Below are 22,373 nucleotides of genomic sequence, written 5' to 3'. Positions count from 1 at the left end.
CTTTTTCCTTCCACTCAACTTTCCATTAATATGCTTGGATACAGCACTCTGTGAACAACCAGCTTCTTTAGCAATGACCTTTTGTGACTTACCCTTCTTGTGGAAGGAAGTCAATGACTGTCTTCTGGACAACTGTCAAGTCAGCAGTCTTCCCTATGATTGTGTAAACTACTGAACCAGACTGAGACACCATTTAAAGGGCCAGGAACCCTTTACAGGTGTTTTGAGTTAATTAGCGGATTAGAGTGGGAATAAAACATTGAACTTTCACAATATTCAAATTTTCTGAGATACTAAATTTTGGTTTTCAATAGCTGTAAGCCCTAATCATCAAAATTAAAAGAAGGAAATGCTTGACATATCACTCTGTGTATAATGAATCTATATAATATAGAGTTTCACTTTTTGAATTGAATTACTCAAATAAATTAACTTTTTGTTGTTATTCTAATTTTGTAAGATGCACCTGTAATTGGAAAAATGTACATTATATTGACAAGTGTGTAATTTGCTACCAGAGAGTTGTGCAGTAAAAGAGGTACCTTATCCTGCTTGTTGAGCATCATCCTGAATGCTTCTTCTTTCTCAGATACAAACCCATTATGGTTAGCATCTGCTTTCTGGAGGAGACAAAGCAGTTCAGCTTCCTCTTTTATCATTTTACTTTTTTCCACTTTGACATTTGCCACTCCTGGCTCATCTTCCGACTCTACTTCTGTGTCAGTCTGAGCGGTGATATATCTATAAGAAAAAGATCAGAATCACTAAAGGTCATTACTACCTTACTATACTAGGGACCCACGTTTTGTATCCTCAAGCGCCACAGGTATGGAGTTTGTATGGTTTTCCTTTTGCACTCATTTACAATATATGTAATTGAGCGTGGTTTAGTACAAACACATATGCAAGGAATAAAAATAATGTATTTCAGCAAGCCTAGTTTACTCTATTGTGGTACTTTCAAGTGTCTTTAAAAGAAAAAAGATTCAGCTATTACAATGAAGGAAATTCAGGGGATCACCAGTTCTTTTCCCACCTTGAAGGTAACGGGTGAAGATTGCCTCCCTATTGAGGTTTACAAATAGTACACAGAACTGCTCCTACCGAGGCTGCTAAAGGTTAATATATAGGCACTGCAGCATTTGCCCAAATCCATGTAAAGAGCCAGCATAATTTTGGTTCTTAAACCTGATAAACCCACGTACCACAAGTCTTATAGGCCCATATCTCTATTACAAATTTTAGCCAAAGTGCTAGCAAGAAGATTGAATCAGGTGATTACTAGTATTGTTCAGTCTGACCAAACAGGGTTTATCCCGCATAGATCAATGGCAGGTAACTCGCACCAATTATGTATTAATATGCAGACCTCAGTGGACATTACTGGATTGCGGGCCCTGCTATCACTTGATGTGAACAAAGCATTTGATATGTAATAGTATATTTTTGGGCCATGTGGGAAAGTGGAAAAGTGCAGCGCTAAAAGTGAAGGTGAAAGTGAGATTCCCCTGACGGGATAAAACTAGTAACAAACCATTACTGATGTGCATAATTCATGATAAAATACATACATTATTACTCTAATATACAAACAACAATAATGATGATGTTTACATAAACCAACATATATATATTAGACTGAAAATCCCTAATGTGACTCCAATATATAAAGTGACTTGCGAGATAAATCTGTGAACTAGTTGTCTGTTGATAATCCACCACCAAAAGGAAAAAGGCTTACCAGACAAGTTTAACCCAACTAGGCATACGCCTGATGAGTCAACAGAGCTTGTGGTGTAACACACCCAGGGAAGAAAATCAGCATACACAGTTTCCGATGTAGACCAATCAGGTAGGGGTCTGTCAAAATGTATAACATCAATGGGTATCCACCAAGGGAACAGTGACCAAAGATCAAGACCGGATCCTCCCAGTATTATATATGGTAAAAGGAAAAAAATTGGGCCACATAGTGTGATGCCATTTACATAAAAGGCATTTTATTGAAATAAGTAAAATGGTCACTTACATTTGAGAAGGCATTAAAAGGCATGTAAGTAAAATCAAATATCACAGTGGCATCAGCAGAGCCCGTACCGACCGGTTTAATCTCAATAAGACATCATCTGGGGTCGATATTTATGGGCCATACTAGAAAAATTTAGGTTTGGACAAACTTTCATCTCCTGGGTAAAACTGCTGTTTCTCACCTCATGCTTCCAGCTGGGTGGGAGGTAAATTGTCAGCACTATTTGAATTGGACAGGGGGAACAGATAGGGGTGTCCCTTGTCACCTATAATGTTCGCCCTGGCCATCGAACAATTGGCTGCATTCGTTCGGTCCAATGACAACATTGTAGGACTTACATATGCTGAGTACATAAAAAATCATGCTCTATGCGAGGACATGCTCTTGTCCCTGGGCAACACTGGTTCCTCCTTGAGAGCAGAGTTATCTGCAGTTTCTGTATTCGGTATGTTCTCCGGTTTAACGGTTAACTGGACGAAATCTGCTTCAATGCAGCTTGACCAAACTTGCACCTTGCTTTTACCATTTTTCTACCCAGTACTGGTGGTGCGTGCATTCCAGGGGCGGACTGACCATTAGGCACTGCCCGAGGGCCCAGGTCCAGCAGGGGGCCCCATGAGAGTCCCCCTGTCCGTGCCAAACGTTTCTTATCCCAGAGCCCAGTTCCGGAACAAGTCCCAGTACTAAGCTCCAGTAACTAGGCTGACAGGGGCTCGCTAGTGTGAGGCAGTGAGTCAGGATATCTTCTGTGCCTGGGCTCCCACCCGCAGTGGTTCCCCTCTGTGGCAGCTGAGCCGACATCTCTCCCTCCTGAGCCTGCACACAGCTCACTGAGGATCCTCCTCCTCGTCTCTGAAGTACACAGACAGGAGGGGAGGATCCGGATGGAGAAGAGATCTTACACTGCAGGAGCCACGCTGATTCTGAGGTCTGCATATAGTTTGTGATTAGCGGAGGGGGCCGGGGTCAGGTAATACATGGAAAAGTGATGGGAGAGAGGGGTAAAAGAGAAAATGTGCTGGGTGGGTCTTTGAGGGACGAGGACATGTGCTAGTAGGGGAGAGTTTGAATCCGACCCCCCCTTTCCCCAAAGCAAGGAGTTGCCACTTGCCCTTCTCTGCCCCATCCCAGGGCCAGAGCTCCGGGCCCATCCCAGGGATCCCCCTCTGCCCCCATCCCAGTGATCCCTCTCTGCTCCCATCCCAGGGGCCCCTCTCTGCTCCCATCCCAGGGATCCCTTTCTGCCCCATCCCAGTGATCCCTCTCTGCTCCCACCCCAGGGATCCCTCTCTGCTCCCATCCCAGGGATCCCTATCTGCTCCCATCCCAGGGATCCCTCTCTGCTCCCATCCAAGGGGCCCCTCTCTGCCCCCATCCCAGGGATTCTTCTCTGCCCCATCTCAGGGATCCCTCTCTGCTCCCATCCCAGGGGCCCCTCTCTATCCTCATCCCAGGGGCCCCTCTCTATCCCCATCTCAGGGGCCCCTCTCTGCTCCCATCCCAGGGATCGGTCTCTGCCCCCATCCCAGGGGTGTACACATGTTGGAGCATCAGCTGAAATTATACACCCTGTCATGCTTCGTATGGGGCTGCTCTGCAAAGGCTGTGCAACCTTGTGCAGTACAGCGACCAAGTGCTTAAAGCAGGCTTTAAGGAGGCGTTGTATTGCCTCATCACATAATCTGCTTTAACCCCTTGGATCCCACACTAGCATGCTGCTACTGCGTGCATTACACATGGTTGCTGGCTGTTTGCAGAGAAGCCCTATTCACTTGATTGGGTCACGATCACCCACCAAAAGCAACAGGGGGTATAATTCCTGCCGCAGCATGTGTGCATCCTCAGCTGCTGCCTCTGCAGCTAAAGGGGGTAGAGACCAGGGGTCAAGTCCTGGGGAAAAAATTGTGGGAACGCCCACCCAAGATCCACTCCCCCATCAAAAAAAATAAATGATATGCTCATATGCACGAACGCTTCAAAAGTGGTATTTTTCATCCCATTTTCATATTGTGTGTATGAAGCTTAAGTGTTAGTACATAAAAAAAACAATCCTCAATAAACATAAATACGGTAATTCTCTAAATAATCAGAATTCATTCAATTGTGCTTCCATGCAAATGTGAACATCATGTTCTGATCTTTATTGGGGAATTTTATTTTGTATATAGAGTGTTTATGTGGTGAGTTTACACTTTTCATTGAACAGAGTTAGGATAACACAGGGTTAAATGGAAAGGTCATAAATGAACTGCACATTATCTGGACAGAATGCTTGGGTAAATAGTGATGTGTTCCTGCTTAGGAGATGTATGTTAGCTTGGGGGGCTGCAAAATATGCAGGGCTCCAACACACACTAGCTGCTATTCCAACCCTTCACATATTTCCACATAAACTTCCCTCATGGCATTAAACTTTGCCAGGTATTGTGCTCAGCTTACCACCCCAATATAATATTACTCACATTCAATAATACAATGCAATATTTAACCTGTATTCAAGTGCTCCCGCTAGGTTGTAATTCAATGTTCAAACTACAAAATAGAGCCGTGATGTTTTGCAAAAGATGATAAAAGTTCTTTGACTCCAGATATCTTCAGCTAGCCTGTAGTACCCAAACTGATGTTCCTCCCTCAGCTTACCTCTCTCCCTGCATGTCCTGTGAGCAAAATAGCTGATCTACCCGTCAGCTTGACCTAGACCTGATCTACCCGTCAGCTAGCTGTGATTGACAGGTAGATCAAAGCGGAAGCTGTCATGGGGCCCCCTGCTGGCAATGCCTGAATGGTCAGCTGTGCGGCACTTACTATTGCGAGCTGTGTCGGCAGCTGCTGGTGTAGCACCTGCCACACAGCTCGCATACTTCAAAGTCTTGCAGGACACGGCTGCTAACGGGAACTGAGTTCCTGTTGTGGAAAAAGTACAGGAACTCCGTTCCCATGCATTCCCACAGGACTTGAGCCCTGGTAGAGACCAATGTATGTAATGTGGGCAGTGTGGCAGGGACATGGGGGGGCATGATCTCCTATTGCCCGGGGGGGCCCCATGAGTTGTCAGTCCTCCCCTGGTGCATTCAAATATTTAGGGATAGTGATATCTCCGGTTCTGATGGATTATAGTGCTTTGAATATATTACTGCTGCTCTTGAGGTTCAGGAATAAGGTCAGAGAGGATTCTAATGGCACAACTCCTTTATCTGTTACATAATATGCTGGTGGTTATCACATTAAAAATATTTTGTACAGTGAATTTAATATTTCAGTCTTTGATATGGAAAAATGGTGAACCCGGGATCAGGCTTTAACAATTGCAACATGCAAAAGATAGAGAGGGTATAGCTTTTCTGAATCCCTGGTTGTATTTTTTGGTGGCCCAACTACAGCACATGGTGGTGGCGTTACATGGGTAATGGAGGAGGATCGTGTGAATAGGGATTCAACTCTATTATACTTACCTTTACAGGGTCCACCTCCCTTCCTGAAGGTTTAGAAGCACAGAACTTCTTAAAACCCAACAAGGGTTCTAAGATTAAAATCTTAGAATAATAGTTTCCAGAGAAACCATATGCGCCCGATACTTTTAGATGGATTAAAACTTTTCATTGCCACCTTGACCTTAACCTCAGTGAATTTTGTCTTCCATTATTTCTCTGTGATCCCACTTGTAGATGGAGTAACAAAGTATCCTGAAAATCTATCTACAGTAGAAGTTGAAAAAATTACATAAGATAAGCTGCTTATTTTGAGTTTTCAAACCATTGTAAAGATTTCGAGTTTGCAAACCATTGTAAAGATTTCGGTAAGGCCGAGTTATGCCGCGTACACACGATCAGACTATCCGGCGGACTTAGTCTGGTGGACAAACCGCCGTAAAGTCCGCCAGACTGTCCAAACGAGCGGACTTGCCCACACACGTGACTAGGTCCGCCGGACTATCCGCCGTACTTTTGAAATGAACGGACTTGCCCACACACACTGTGAAAATTCCGTTAATTTTGAGCATGGCTCCAGGTAGCCGGGACCAGCGAATGAAGCGTCGCTGGCCCCGTCACCTGGTATGGACTTAAAGGGGAAGGCCTACACTGAAAAAATGGTGTGGGGGTCCCCCCCAGGTCCATATCAGACCCTTATCCGAGCACGCAACCCGGCTGGTCAGGAAAGGGAGCACCCCCCTCCTGAGCCGTACCAGGCCGCGTGCCCTCAACATGGGGGGGTGCTTTGGGGAAGGGGGCCATGCGGCCCCCCACCCCAAAGCACCTTGTCCCCATGTTGATGAGGACAAGGGCCTCTTCCCGACAACCCTGGCCGTTGGTTGTTGGGGTCTGCGGGCATGGGGCTTATCGAAATCCGTGAGCCCCCTTTAATAAGGGGGCCCCCGAATCCCGACCCCCCACCCTATGTGAATGAGTATGAGGTACAATGTACCCATACCCATTCACCTGTGAAAAAAATAAAAAATAAAACACAACACACAAGGGTTAAAAATAGTTTATTGCACAGCTCCGGGGGTCTTCTTCTGTCTATGGGGATCTTCTCGCCAGACTCCTTCACTATCTTCTGCTCTTTTGCTAGCTCTTTTACTAGCGGAGGAGCCCGGCTTTCTTCTTCGTCGCCGCCCTCTTCTTCTGACTTCGGGGGACTTGTCCCCCTCTTCGGGTTCTTCTTGCCTGGACTCCACGCCTTCTTCTAGCTCTTTTACAAGCGGTGGCCCGGTCTTCTATCACCGCTGTCGCCACCTTCTGTTCTTCTCAGAGAAGACCCCCGAAGACGGAAGAAGACCCCCGGAGCTGTGCAATAAACTATTTTTAACCCTTGTGTGTTGTGTTTTTTTTACATTTTTTTCACAGGTGAATGGGTAGGGGTACATTGTACCCCATACTCATTCACATAGGGTGGGGGGCTGGGATCCGGGGGCCCCCTTATTAAAGGGGGCTCACGGATTCCGATAAGCCCCCCGCCCGCAGACCCCGACAACCAATGGCCAGGGTTGTTGGGAAGAGGCCCTTGTCCTCATCAACATAGGGACAAGGTGCTTTAGGAGTCCGGCGGACATATTTTGGTGCAAAACTACTTTCTTAGTCCGCCGGACTTTTGGGTAAAAAAGTCCGCCAGAGCCCACACACCGGGGGGATTGTTCGGCGGACTTTTCCACCGGATTGTTTTATCGTGTGTACGTGGCATTAGGCTTCATGTACACTTGGCTGTCATTTACCGTGGGCAAACACAAAATGCAGCCACAGTTTGTGTTTTTCTGCGGATGGCAGTCAGAACGTTTTTATCCTAAACTGATAAAAAGCCTGTGTGTACATTGACACGCAAAAAAATTCCAAAAGCTCCTAAACTCAAGTTTAGGAGCTGCTAGTGTATGTAGCACAGGGGTTTGCTACCAAAGTTGTCATGTTAAGTAATGTATTGTTTCTTTAGTAAGCGTTTGGCTCCCTCTAGTGACCGCTGAAACTTTATCAGGATCTTTCTAATTTAAGAGGCATCCAGTTATGCATTGTGGGATATATAGTTTGATGAGGAAGTGACTCAAGTCACAGAACAGCCTGCTGGGAGCAGTAATAAAAGGAACAGCGCGGCCATCTTTCGGCCTCTCGGGATGCCATTCAACAGCCAGCAGGAGTCCTGTGTGTGTAACCATGGCAGAAACACTGCGGCCTACGATGCGGAGCAGGATCGCCAGCCTCTGAGTAGGGATGAGCTTCGTGTTCGAGTCGAACGTACGTTCGACTCGAACATTGGCTGTTCGGCCGTTCGGCGAATTCCGAACGTTTGGGCCGTTCGCGTCAAAATTCGAGTGGCGCGCGCGGACCACAATGCACTGCGGTGGCGCAGTGCATTGCTGGCTCATGATTGGCCAAGCATGCACTGTGACCCCGCATGCTTGGCCAATCGTAGCGCCAGCAGCGAGGAGAGCCATGATTGGCCACAGGCATCCTGCCTGTGGCCAATCATAGCTCAGGCTGTGTAGTGCACGCCCCACACTATATAAGGCCGCCTTTGAGGCGGCCTCGTGTAGTGTGTTAGCATCTGAAGTAGTGGGTGTTCTGTGTACCTTCAACACAGTACACACCGATCGTTTTTGGCTGATTTCCTATCTTGCTGCTGTGTAGTGGTTGTTGTCTGTGCCCTGACCGCAGTATACACCACTATATTCACCTCACCTATATAGCTAGTGATCTAGCTTTAACCACTTAACAACTGCCCATTGCCGATTAACGGCTTCAGGGCGGTTGTTTAACTCTGAGAGGCCGTTAATTAACGGCCTCCCAGAATTCTGCTCTCGCGCGCCCCCTGGGGCGCGCACTCGAGAGCATCCGTGACCGCCGGGTCCACAGGACCCGGCGCATCACGGATCACGGTAAACGGCCGCTCGTCAAATGACGGAGTGATCACTTGTAAACAAACCGATTGGTGCAGCGGAGGGGAAAGAGATCGGTGTCAGCAGCGATGTGGGCTGCATCTGCAGTGCCCACATCGCTGCTCACCGAATTTAACCCCTCAATTCCCTGCCAATACTCTGCAATACCAGTGCATACTCTGCAGTACCCTACCATTACTCTGCAGTACCCCGCCATTACTCTGCAGTACCCCGCCATTACTCTGCAGTGCAGTACCCTGCCATTACTCTGCAGTACCCTGCCATTACTCTGCAGTACCCCCCATTACTCTGCAGTACCCTGCCATTACTCTGCAGTACCCCCCATTACTCTGCAGTACCCCCAACACTCTGCAGTACCCCCCAATACTCTGCAGTACCCGCCATTACTCTGCAATACCCCGCCATTACTCTGCAGTGCAGTACCCTGCCATTACTCTGCAGTGCAGTACCCTGCCATTACTCTGCAGTACCCTGCCATTACTCTGCAGTACCCCCCATTACTCTGCAGTAACCCCCATTACTCTGCAGTACCCTGCCATTACTCTGGAGTACCCCCCAATACTCTGCAGTACCCCCCAATACTCTGCAGTACCCGCCATTACTCTGCAGTACCCCGCCATTACTCTGCAGTGCAGTACCCTGCCATTACTCTGCAGTGCAGTACCCTGCCATTACTCTGCAGTACCCTGCCATTACTCTGCAGTACCCCCCATTACTCTGCAGTAACCCCCATTACTCTGCAGTACCCTGCCATTACTCTGGAGTACCCCCCAATACTCTGCAGTACCCTGCTATTACTCTGTAGTACCCCGCCAATACCCCGCCAATACTCTGCAATACCCTGCCATAAATTGCCATACCCAGCCATACTTGGAGATACCCAGCCATACTCGGTGATACCCTGAAATACCCAGCCATAGACGCCCCCCACCCCTCACCGCCCTCCGGTGCTTCTACCAACTCGCCAGTACGATCAAAGCCAGAATCTTTTTTTTATTTTTTATTTCAGGCTTCCCAGCCTAGAGGTGAGATGTGGGGTCATATTGACCCCCAGATTTCACTGTAAAGAGGACCTGTCACCCCATATTCCTATTACAAGGGATGTAATAGGAATAAAAGTGATCAAAAATATATTTTTGGGGAAAAAAATGTCAAACTAAAATAAATAAAGTAAAATGAACAATAAAAAAAAATAAATTTTTTAAAGCGCCCATGTCCCCATGTGCTCGCATGCAGAAGCGAACGCATGCGTAAGCCCCGCCCACATATGAAAACGGTGTTCAAACCACACATGTGAGGTATCGCCGAGAACGTTAGAGCGAGAGCAATAATTCTAGTCCTAGACCTCCTCTGCAACTCAAAACATGTAACCAGTAAAAAAAAATTTAAAGTGTCGCCTATGGGGATTTTTTAAGTAGCGACGTTTGGCGCCATTCCACGGGCATGTGCAATTTTGAAGAGTGACATGTTTGATATCTATTTACTCAGCATAACTTCATCTTTCACTTTATGCAAACATTGGGCTAACTTTACTGTTTTTTTGGTTTGTTTTTTAAGCACAAAACTGTTTTTTCCCCCAAAAAAACGCGTTTGAAAAATTGCTGTGCAAATACCGTGTGAGATAAAAATTTGCAACGACCACCATTGTATTCTCCAGGGTCTTTGCTAAAAAAAAAAATATATATAATGTTTTGGGGCTCTCTGTAATTTTCTAGCAAATAAATGATGATTTTTACATGTAGGAGAGAAATGTCAGAATTGGCCTGGGTGCTCCAGAACGCCTGATGGCGCTCCCTGCATGTTGGGCCTCTGTATGTGGCCACGCTGTGTAAAAGTCTCACACATGTGGTATCGCCGTACTCGGGAGTAATAGCAGAATGTGTTTTGGGGTGTAATTTGTGGTATGCATATGCTGTGTGTGTGAAATAACCTGATAATATGACAATTTTGTGAAAAAAAAAAAAAAAAAAAAGGAAATAGGCCGTCAGTACTTCAAGTGTGATCAATTTTCAGATATTGGCACCATAGCTTGTGGACTCTATAACTTCCACAAAGACCAAATAATATCCACCAATTTGTACTTATTTTTACCAAAGATATGTAGTAGTATGAATTTTGGCCAAAATTTTGGAAGAAAAAATTACTAATCTGCTAAATTTTATAACAGAAACGAAGAAAAATTCATTTTTTCGCAGAATTTTCGGTCTTTTTTCTTTTATAGCACAAAAAATAAAAAACTGAGAGGTGATTAAATACCACCAAAAGAAAGCTCTATTTGTGTGAAAAAAAGGACAAACATTTCCTATAGGTCCAGTGTTGCATGACTGAGTAATTGTCATTCAAAATGTGAGGGCACCGAAAGCTGAAAATTGGTCTGGTTATTAAGGGTGTTTAAGTGCCCAGTGGTCAAGTGGTTAATAATAGAGCTTGCAGTCAGTAGTGTTAGGAGATAGTGCGTGCTGTCTGTGTGCTCTGTACCCAGTACATACCGCTATAATATAGGGCAGGCCCCTACTTTCAAACATCCAACTTACAAACATCTCCTACTTGCAAACGCAAGGAGACAGCAGCAAGTGAGATACCTGTACCCAGTACATACTGCTATAATATAGGGCAGGCCCCTACTTTCAAACATCCAACTTACAAACATCTCCTACTTGCAAACGCAAGGAGACAGCAGCAAGTGAGATGAAAAAAGATGGACGACAAAACAAATTATACAGGGGTGATAACCCTTCCCTATGTTTTCCAAAAAGCTTAAAAATTGTTTTTTTGACTGGAGCTACACTTTAAAAATGTACCGGTTGAAAATTACAAACAGATTCAACTTAACACAACAAACCTACACAGTCCCTGTCTTGTTTGCACCGCCTGTATACTGCTGTTCTGAGTATATAGGGCCTGGGGGCCACACGCATTTCCTTTTTTTAATATGGGTACGGGGTTCCCCTTAATATGCGTACAAGACCCAAATAGGCTGGTAATGGGCAGGGAGGGCTACCCATGCCATTTTTCTCAATGATTTTCAACCATATTGCAGGAACCAGATATAACATTAAAACCGCAAGCAGTTTTAAATGGTGTTATTTCCGTTTAATGTCATTTGGTGCAGGGACTGTTCTAAACACGGGAAACACGTGGCACTTCACAGGCATACTACAGACACCCCCCAGGCACCATATTTAAAGGAATATTTCACCTTTTTTTTTCACTTTAATCGTCATTAAAATCAGTGCTCCCGCCAAAACGGCAGTTTTTAAAACTTTTTTTTGCAGTGACCCATGTCCCCTGAGGCAGGAGGCAGGTCCCCAAACCCTTTTTAGGACACTATCTTGCATATTAGCCGTTAAATTTAGCACTTTCCATTTCGAACGTTCGAGTCCCATAGACTTCAATGGGGTTCGAACGTTCGTAACGAACGCGGGGGTCGTTCGCAAGTTCTGGTGCGAACCGAACCGGGGGGTGTTCGGCTCATCCCTACCTCTGAGGGACTTCAGAGTACAGCCCTGCCAGTTTAGTAAGCGGATCGGTGTGCAATGCCAGGACATCTGGAAGTTTTTCTGCATCTCAGTCATCCAGAGGAGCAGTACAGCGCGGCGGTACTTTTCATGAGACTGATGTCGCGTACACAAGATCGTAATTCTGGCCAGAAAAAGACAGATGAGAGCTTTTCATCGGAAAATGCGACTGTGTGTATGCTCCATCGGAATTTAGCTGTCCGAATTCCCGCCAGCCAAAAATTGATAGCATGTTCTAAATTTTCCAGACGGAAAAACTTTCTATCTGTAATTCCGATTGTGTGTATTGTGTGTATACGCCAAAAATCACGCATGCTCAGATTCAACTACGAGACAGAAGCTATTGGCTACTGGCTATTGAACTTCCTTTTTCTAGTCCTGTCGTACTTGTTGTACGTCACCGCCTTATGAATGAATGAATGAATGAAATACTTGTATAGCGCACAATGCAAACTGAATCGCCTCTAGGCGCTGTGGCGAGCTTTGATCATCTGCTAAAAGAGGAAGGTCTGGAGTTTTTTCCTAAAAGCCAGGTGATTTTCTTCCAGGCGGATGTTGATTGGTAGAGCATTCCATAGCCGAGGCCCTTGGACAGCGAATCTCCGATCCCCCTTGGATTTATACCGGGCTTTGGGCACGAGGAGGAGGTTTTTGTTGGCTGATCGAAGACTGCGGTTTGGTGTGTAATGATTTATTTTCTCCATTAGGTATTGCGGAGCTTCTCTATGCACGCATTTGTGGGTGAGGCAAAGGGTCTTGAACGTGATCCAATTTTTTACGGTTAGCCAATGTAAGCTCCTCAGTAAAGGAGAGATGGATTCCCAGGTTTTTTTTCCTGTTATCAGCCTTGCCGCCGTGTTTTGGATCAGTTGTAATCGCGCAAGATGATATTGTGGTAATCCTATGTAAAGCGAGTTTGCGTAGTCCAGTTGTGAATTAATGATTGTTCCAACTACCACTGCTTTATCCTTCTTTGGGATAAAAGGGATGAGTCTGCGACTCATAAACAATATAAACAATCGGAATTTGATGTGACCGCATGTAGGCAAGACAGCTTGAGCCAAATTCCTTCGGAATTCCGTCGTGAAAAGCATCAGAGCTTTTTCCGACGAGAATTCCGATCGTGTGTACGCGGCATGAGACATTCGAAGGGGAGTGCGGAAGGAGCCTCACAGCTTCTGAGTCTATTGCGGTGAGAGGGCACCTGCCCATTTCAGTAAAGTGCACTGTTTGCTGAGTAAGTTGTTTACAGACTGCTGGTGAGACTTGTAGTTCTACAGAAGTGATTCTACTTATTCACAGGCCACATACAGCTGAACTCTGGGGGTTTGTTGCTCCCTTTGCTGTAAAATCAGTACTGTATTATGCTCACACATAAGGAGGAAGTTACAAGTGCCATATTTCTTCAGTTAAACTGTTATCAATGTACCATTTATTCTACAGCTTACTTTCTCCTTTTTGCCCTGTTGGATTACAAATACACTCAGACCAACATATACTCATAGATTGGAGGAGGATTTGATGATGCAGAAAGGTCAAATATTTGGCAATCAACTAAATCTTCTTCTCCTAATACCTTAGTGGTGGAAACTAATTATATTATAGTATCTTGTGCCTTCTGGAGTTGCTGAATTCACCCTTGAAAGTTCAGCGAAATGCTTTGGTGGATGTGCAGATTTAGGCACACCAATGCATGTCTGGTGGGATTGCTCTGTAGCCCAAATTTTCGGGGTGAAAAATATTGCGAAATTGCTACCACTTTATAAATACATAAAATAGTGAAAATTCATATAAAATCCAAAGTGCAACGTGTTGCGATCCTGTAGTCGCATAAAAGTGCAAATATTCCAATGTGCCACTGTGGCTGATAAAACAATAATGTTCGTTGCTATTAGTGTAAAATCTACAACATAAAACCGTGAAATAATAAAAACAAGAAAAAAGAAGAAAAAACACAATATAACATTCAAAAGTGCAGTGTGTTGCGATCCTAAAATCGCATAAAGTGCAGGTGTTCTGCTGTGGTGCACATAGGCAAACCTTCAAACATAAATAATAATTAAGTGACAAAAAATATAAGTGTATCAGACAAAAAGTCAGTTTTCAGTGCAAAGTGCTGCGATTATTCTCAAAATCGCATAGGATGTGACTTCTTCAACAAGATATACGATGTGGAGCTGTTGCAATGGGAAGGGCAGTGGTGCTGGTGGAAGGGGATGTGGCCTTGGTGGTCCCGTATATACCAGTAATGGATGTCCCCTTACCTTACCGCTGTAAGGTAACAGCGTATATATAGAGAGCTTTTTGGGATCCTTTAGTGGAATTTTCCTTTTAATGTGGGGTGCCCAGGTCCTGACCAATGATATGGTCCCTTTAAGGGGGTTTCCTCTGTGGTATTGCAGTCAGGGTTCCTCAGTGGTATGGCATATACATGGGTTTAAGCAGAGATGGAGGAAGAATACTCCATAGTGTAAGATGCTTCAACAGGTTTATTGTTATTAAAACAGTTTAAAAATACTCACAAACAAACAGTCTGTACAAGCAGTGTATAAACGAGCTGCGGGCTCGGTCTACGTCACTTCCTGGTTGCTGTGTCCCGACGCGTGTTCAACCGTTCGGGACACAGCAACCAGGAAGTGACGTAGACCGAGCCCGCAGCTCATTTATACACTGTTTGTACAGACTGTTTGTTTGTGAGTATTTTTAAACTGTTTTAATAACAATAAACCTGTTGAAGCATCTTACACTATGGAGTATTCTTCCTCCATCTCTGCTTAAACCCATGTATATGCCATACCACTGAGGAACCCTGACTGCAAAACCACAGAGGAAACCCCCTTAAAGGGACCATATATTTGGTCAGGACCTGGGCACCCCACATTAAAGGGAAAATTCCGCTAAAGGATCCCAAAAAGCTCTCTATATATACGCTGTTACCTTACAGCGGTAAGGTAAGGGGACATCCATTACTGGTATATACGGGACCACCAAGGCCACATCCCCTTCCACCAGCACCACTGCCCTTCCCATTGCAACAGCTCCACATCGTATATCTTGTTGAAGAAGACACATCCTATGCGATTTTGAGAATAATTGCAGCACTTTGCACTGAAAACTGACTTTTTGTCTGGTACACTTATATTTTTTGTCACTTAATTATTATTTATGTTTGAAGGTTTGCCTATGTGCACCACAGCAGAACACCTGCACTTTATGCGATTTTAGGATCGCAACACGCTGCACTTTTGAATGTTATATTGTGTTTTTCTTCTTTTTTCTTGTTTTTATTATTTCACGGTTTTATGTTGTAGATTTTACACTAATAGCAACGAACATTATTGTTTTATCAGCCACAGCGGCACATTGGAATATTTGCACTTTTATGCGACTACAGGATCGCAACACGTTGCACTTTGGATTTTATATGAATTTTCACTATTTTATGTATTTATGTTGTGGACTATTAGTAGAAATGAGTGTTGCTGTTTAAACTAGTCACATAGACATACCCAGACCTGTATTGTTTACTGGATATCCCCCCATTGCGTATTTTATATACTGCTTTTATCAATAGATATATCTTCCTTGTGTACAGCGCACCACTACACTTCTTACTCATTATTCCCCGGGGTTCAGATATTTCCCTTTCAGTGTGTGCAGCAGTACCCTATCTCCCTCTATTTCTCTGACGTGGCGCAGGAATACTTCTTTTCCACTGCTACCACCTTATTCAAAAAAACAATATCTCCGAATCCGGCTATGGCAATACTTAATTTAAAACCTGAAAACTTAACTCACATACAATTTAAGCTCTTTATCCAACTCACTACAGCAGCTAAACAAACGTTAGCAAAAGCTTGGAAAACCTCGACTTTAGTAGTGGCTGAAACAACATGTAGAATGAATAATTTTATGATTTATGCTAAAATGGATGCCATTGATAATAATCGAATTCCTACGTTTGAAAATATCATGGCTTAAATATGCTACAAAATTATCTAATGATAAACCGGTTCTAATGCCATGGTATTACAGTTAATTAGATAGACTTTGGTGCTTGTCCATTTCCAAATGATTTATTGACCTTAACTGGTGAACACCTTCCTATCCCCCCTTTTTTTTCTCTACCTTCTTCTCTTAATCTTTATTATTCCTTTTTACGCTGACTCTCTTTCTTATTTCTCATGTCAGAGTTACAAGAGTTGTAAATAATACTTTGCTCAAGTTCATCTTCATTTTTTTTCTCTCTTCCAACATTTATCCGTAATTTATTACTTTATATTTGATGTAATATATTAATTCAATATATAATACTTTTATTTCTCTTAACCTTCTCTTTTAATTCACATAATGCAATGTATGTTTTGCTTGTAATTTATTTAGAATTTCACCCTGTAACAAATGACTTATACTTTAATATGTTTGTTAAGCCTCTAATTGTATACTCTAATAAATCTTTTGACAAAAAAAACATTTCTGCTATACCGCATTTCACAGCTCTTCTCAGAGATCACATGATTGGCTTACTCTTTCTCTCCTCTCCGAGTGATGTCAGCAGGGGAATCTCGGCACCGCCCACTGCCTCTATATCATGTGATTGCTGAGAAGAGCTCTGAAATAATGTATAGCAGGCTTTTTGTTTTTTGTAAGTCACTCACACAGGGACACACAGGATTAGAACACAGGGGGATGATATGAAGATGTGAAAGTGGATTAACAACCACTTTAATATGGTAGAACTACAGTACTGAAAATGCTACTGGGTGGCATTTGTGTTCATATGGAATACCTTATTTTCAGCTGCTGATTCTGTGTCCTCTCACTGGGCAGAAGGTTCCGCTCTGATCACCCAGGCCGGACAGCTGTGAAACCGGTGGGGATGCGTGGTCCCTGGCTGCCCAGTGACCCCCATTGTCCAGTGGGCTGTCAAATTCTCCAACCCATCAGCAACTGTTTTGTTTAAACCAGAATAATTGGAGTTTCTGACAAACTGGTGGTTGGACACAACACCAGCAACCGAATAGAGTCTAGTGGAGAATATTATGAGCAGAGATTCTTACTCCGCTCCGATACTGGCCAACAAAATGGGCACCTCAGAGACTGTGACAACTTTGTCTCATTAGCCGCTGTCCTGTCAAAACACCTCAATCTTCCTGTACCAGACTCTATTCCGTTGCTGGTGTTGTGTCCAACCACCAATTCATCAAAATCTCCAATTACTAAGGGTTTAAATAAACCGGAAGTGACGTGGTTGGAGTTTCTGATGGGTTGGAGAAATTGACAGCACTCCATCTGGCTGCGTTTGAGCCTCCTGGGCAAGCCTGCATGTGGAGTGCGCATGGAGTAAGGGAGCATGCATGTGACGCACTGAGCATGCACGTGGCATGCTGGATCGCCACTATAAAAAAAATGAAAAATTTAAAAAGGCAATGTAGCAGGCGTGTAGAGCTCCTGGCTGGCACTGGAGAGGGACACAGAGCAGGCTTCTTCCTGGGCACATAAGTCAAGTGGGTGGACACGGCTACCGCTGGTACTGGTTGCATGGCTATGGATGGAAGATTGTGATAGCTGCTGTATGCTGCATCACAGATTTCCATAGGATTAAGTGCAAGTGGGTTATTTTTGCTTCAGGGCTGCTCCTTCTTAAAGCAGAACTCCAGGGAAAAACTTTTTTTCCATGTCCTTGTTGCTTATCTCCTACCTTTACCAACTATGCCATCCATGTTCTTCTGAGCTCTGTAGTTCCTCTGCAATAGCCTGCTGATCTTGCTGAAAAACTGTTATTGCCCAGTGTTTTCCTGTTTGTAAGGCCACTGGCTGCTATTTCTCCTGTACCCCCAGCCCGCAGTTTTGTCATTGCCCACCAGTAGTTCTCTCAAGTTGAACAGGGATTTCTTTTTCTGCCCTGCTCACTGTAGTGGGCGGAGGGGGTCTCACAGTCCCCAGTCTGTGCCGCCCATAGAGGTGGTGTCCTCCTCCTCTGCTCCCTTCACTTCCAGTTTATTTAAACCCTTAGTAATTGGAGATTTTGATGAATTGGTGGTTGCATACAACACCGGCAATGGAATAGAATCCGGTGCAGGAAGATTGAGGTGTTTTGACAGGACAGCGGCTAACGAGGACAAAGTTGTCGCAGCCTCGGAGGTGGCCATTTTGTTGGCTAGTATCGGAGCAGAGTAAGAATCTCTGCTCATAATATCCTCCACTAGACTTTATTCGGTTGCCGGTGTTGTGTTTCTGGGGAGTGTTCAGTACACACTCTGTGCACAGAACAGCTCCAGGTAGCCATATTGCAATGTTGCAATGTATTCTCAGAAAATTACATTGACTCCAGATTGAAAAGGAAAGGTAATTTTCAATAACATTTCAATTACAATATGATTAGTGTCACAATTATATGCGCTATATTATTTATTTTTTTATTTGCTATTTTTTCCACGAAAGTGGAGTTACCCTTTAAGGATGCAGTGTCTGACTTCCCGACCCCTCCTTAACAACCAGCTATATACTGTGTAAAAAAAATGCAAATCATGTTAAAAACGCGGTATAAAAAAACAAGGAAAGCATAGCAAAAAGCTTTTCAAAAACGCTCAAAAGCATGTGAATCAAGCCTAAATCCACTCTTCTTAAGAGAGAATAAATTCACTTTAGCTAGGGGCATGGCTTCCATAAGGGCACACGGGCATTGCTCCATCTTTCCAGCCGCCCCCTCTATCACCAATAGATAGATGCATGCATTGCATGAATCTATCCACGGCCACCACAGCCACACCCTATTCAGGAGCCCGGCCCCTTTATCTGAATTACAGCGGCGGGGGTGTTTTTAAACCACCTGATTAGAGCCATAGGCTCTAATAGGCGTCAAAAAAGGCGACCTGCGAAAGACATTCTTGGCTCTTTTCTAACACTGAACCGCTTCTCCACCAATCAGGTGCTCAGGTCTGTGATTGGACACCTATCAGGCATCCAATCATAGGAGAGGACAGGAGGAGAGGACGGGAGAAGAAGACATCAAGGACATGGAGGAGCAAGGAGGACACCGCTCACTGCCCGCTGATGTCACCTGCTGCTGCATCGAGACAGGGTAAGCGCCAGGCAGACAGCAAGCAGGAGGGCGGGCGGCACAGTGGCAGCATTCAATGGACACAGTGGCTGCATTAGATGGTGTAAAGGAAATTTGTAAGTTCTGTATATAATTGTATTCTATTTTGTATGTATTGCACACTGCCCTCACTGTGTACACGGCACTAATAATGTTTTCATTACATGTTTACAATCTGTCTGCCTGTGTTGCGCCCCTTTTTATCATAAATGTACAATTGTAATATTAAATGTGATACCTACGTAATCATGTGTATAAAAACTTTCAATTGCATCATAATAAAGCAGAAAAATTATTTGGAAAGATGCAAAGTATATAATTTTGTGTCTGTTTCCTACTGCTATGTACCTGACCAGTGAGTCTGCTTGGGCAGGGGGTGGTCTCCCTTAGGTATCTGACCCACTCCGATTCCCTGGTACAGAGGACAGGTAGCACAGGAGCACAGAATGGTATGAGAGCCTGGTAATGAGGACAGCAAGATGGTAAACAGGAATACAAGCAATGGTTGCTGAGCAGGAGCAGAGCAGGCAAGTCTGGGTTCAGGCTGGGTTCAGCAATGGGCAGGTAGTGAGGTACAGAGGAGTAGGCAGAAGCAGAGTCAATCATGCCGAGGTCAGGTGCAGGCAGAAGTCCAGGGAGTCCGAGAGGCAAGCCGAGTCGTCAGGAGATCAGAACACAGATACGGGTACAGGAGCAAGGTCACGGGAAGCTGATGATAAGGCAGAACTAAATAGACCAGTTGGCACCAAACGGTGCGCACGTGTCCACGTGTACACCCGCACGCACTGGCACGCGCAACGGCGCGCACACCTGCACCCATAGGAGCACGCGGACAAGTGCCCACAGGAACGCACACGTGTGTCCGTGCACCAGCGTGCGCACTAGGGCCAGCTGGCGCATGCACACCAGTGCTCACAGGAGCACGCATACCCGCGCATACGGTAACGCGCACGCAAACGCACATTGGTGCGCACATGCACACGCCAGAGCAACCAGCAAGTCGTCCAGCCAAGTAACCTTTCTGACAACTGCAGTAGTTATTAATTTGGAACCACTAATCAATATGAGGATAGGAGTTGCCTATCTATAAAATGTCTAGGTCAGATGGCAAGCTTTGCCTGGGAGGATTTACAGATGACCCTGAGAATCTGAAACAAGGAGCTTGAGACGTTATGAAAATTTCTGATAATTAGCCGGCTAAGGTAAGCACTTTGATTTATCAGACTTCCTTGATTGGTAATGCATTTTCAGGACAAAGGGTACCTTTTTTCTCTCCTTAATTGAACTGTATTGATTGGTGGTTATATGTTATGTTGTCACTTTCTACTGTCCATTGGAGTGTTATAGATAAGAAAGGGAAGAATAGTGCTGTTCACAGGTATATGTAGTACATCTGCTAGATTAAGTAGTTCAGAGGCAAGAGAGTATAGGCACACGTAGAGAAGACTGGCCAGTCATTATGGGCATTAAATTAAGTAAGGCAATGAAGGGTAAGAGACCCTCAAAAATGCCCAGCGCAATAGGAGCACTATAAAATATATGAACTGAAGTTGCGGTTCCGCCTATACTGAGCCCCTAGATTAATGGTTAAAGTGGACAGGGATCCACAATGGGTAACTGGGTTACCAAAGTCCACAGGGACTAAGAATCATGCAGAGTAAACAGCTAGAGAAAGAGCTATGTGAGCAGGATGGATCAAGAGTGACAATTAACACTAGACAGAAAGGGACATTTTGATGTTAAGTTGTGGGATGAATTTGGGGTCAGGCACTGTAAAGTCAAAACAGATAATTGAGAGTTAAAACACAATACTTTATATGTTGTCAGAGAGGGAAGATGGGATAAACACTATGGCTGCCCGTTTGATCATAGAATCATAGAAGCTAGAGTATGTGAGGTATGGGATTACAGTACATGGGATGCAAAGGATATCAGAACAAAATAAGGAAAGCAAAAGTTATGCAGGGAAATATTAGAGAGTTAAAAGAAAGTGAGCGAATGATAGGCATGTGTTGTGTACAAATGGAAAAATGTAGGCAATTTTAGAGAGATATTCATGTATGTGTGTGAGTGCTGGAACCTTTAGTTCTATCTCTTTTGTGTGTCATGTCTGCATATGTGATCCTCTATTTTGCGCTCTCATTATAGAATGTAGCTGAGATGAGAGATCAGTGATAAGTTGGAAGGACACCGTGCCAATTTCTGTTTTTTAGCAAAACATTTATAACAAAATTTGCCATGTTAATTAATCTAATGATAAACAATGTGATCACAAATATTTTTGAATCTGTTTTCCAAACATGGTAGAATGAAAGTTACATTTAAACGTGTATTACACAATTGAATATCCTTTAATAGTGGAATTAAAAAAGGGAAATTAAGTAAACTGAATTAAAATGTCCTAATTTAAGCAAATATATCTCTGGATATATATTAGATTTAGGGTGTGATATTGAGATTATCACTTGAGTATGAATTTCGTATATGAGTTTAACAATTTTATAAAAAATATAGATATATTGCAACTGGTTTAGACAACCTTTGGTTGGAAATTAAATCCAGGTCAATGGGAAAATTTGGAAAAATGGGATTAGTTTAGATTAAGATAACAATTTTGTAATTTTACATTTATTGAGTGAAAAAAAAAAAAGATTATAGAAGAGGTTGTTAATCGGAATACAGCTGCCATAGTATTTAACAAAGACAAGATGGATGGGATACATAAGAAGTTTTTCTACAAAAATTAAATCTATGATGTGAGAATAATAGTAAATAAAATGTAAATATAACAGACCCATCACATCAAGTCCACACACCCTGTAAGGATGGATCCCACCTGCAGCCAATTGTATAGTTTTTGATCTGGCTGAGAGCTTTCTGTTCTGTCATATACAGATTGTTGGTCCTTTTTGTTTTTATTCATTTTTATTTTTGAAATCCAAAGCAGAATGTGTGGATTGTGAAATGATGTGCCCCTTTTCCTTGTAAGTGCAGTGGTATAAGCATAAGAATATGAGGCATGGCCTAACCGGGGACAGAGATGGACGCCTGATTCCATTCCTCCGGCGCACAGGGAGCTGGAATAAAGCACACAGGGCTACATAATTGTTATCCAGCCATGGGAAAAGGGGATCGGAACGCTCCGGGATCCCGGGACACTGCCGAGGCAGGTCAGTCTCCCCTCGCAAGCACCCCCGCGATGTTTCCCCCAGTGCAAGGAGAAGGCCTCAAAGCCGCGGCCTCGCCTAAGCTGCCCGCCCCGTTCGGCGTGCAGCGGATGGCGTGAGCGGCCCACAGGGCCTGAACAAAGTCTGCATCCCCTCACATCCTCAGGCTGTATCC

General features: G+C 44.2%; 1 protein-coding gene across 1 annotated transcript in view; it reads right to left on the bottom strand.

The window, feature by feature from the left end:
• The window catches only part of RMDN2 (regulator of microtubule dynamics 2), a 649,991-nt gene that overhangs the window by 586,143 nt on the left and 41,475 nt on the right, over positions 1–22,373 (bottom strand). Inside the window, exon 2 of the mRNA XM_077486505.1 lies at positions 543–741. Coding sequence (XP_077342631.1) covers positions 543–741 — 199 coding nt within the window. The remainder of the gene's footprint in view (positions 1–542; positions 742–22,373) is intronic.

Source organism: Lithobates pipiens, unplaced genomic scaffold, assembly GCF_037356315.1.
Source record: "Lithobates pipiens isolate NorthernLeopardFrog02 unplaced genomic scaffold, aLitPip1_a1.2 Scaffold_18, whole genome shotgun sequence".
Taxonomy (NCBI): Eukaryota; Metazoa; Chordata; class Amphibia; order Anura; family Ranidae; genus Lithobates; species Lithobates pipiens.
The sequence above is the reverse complement of the archived record's forward strand: the minus strand, read 5'-3'. Positions and strand labels throughout refer to the sequence as shown.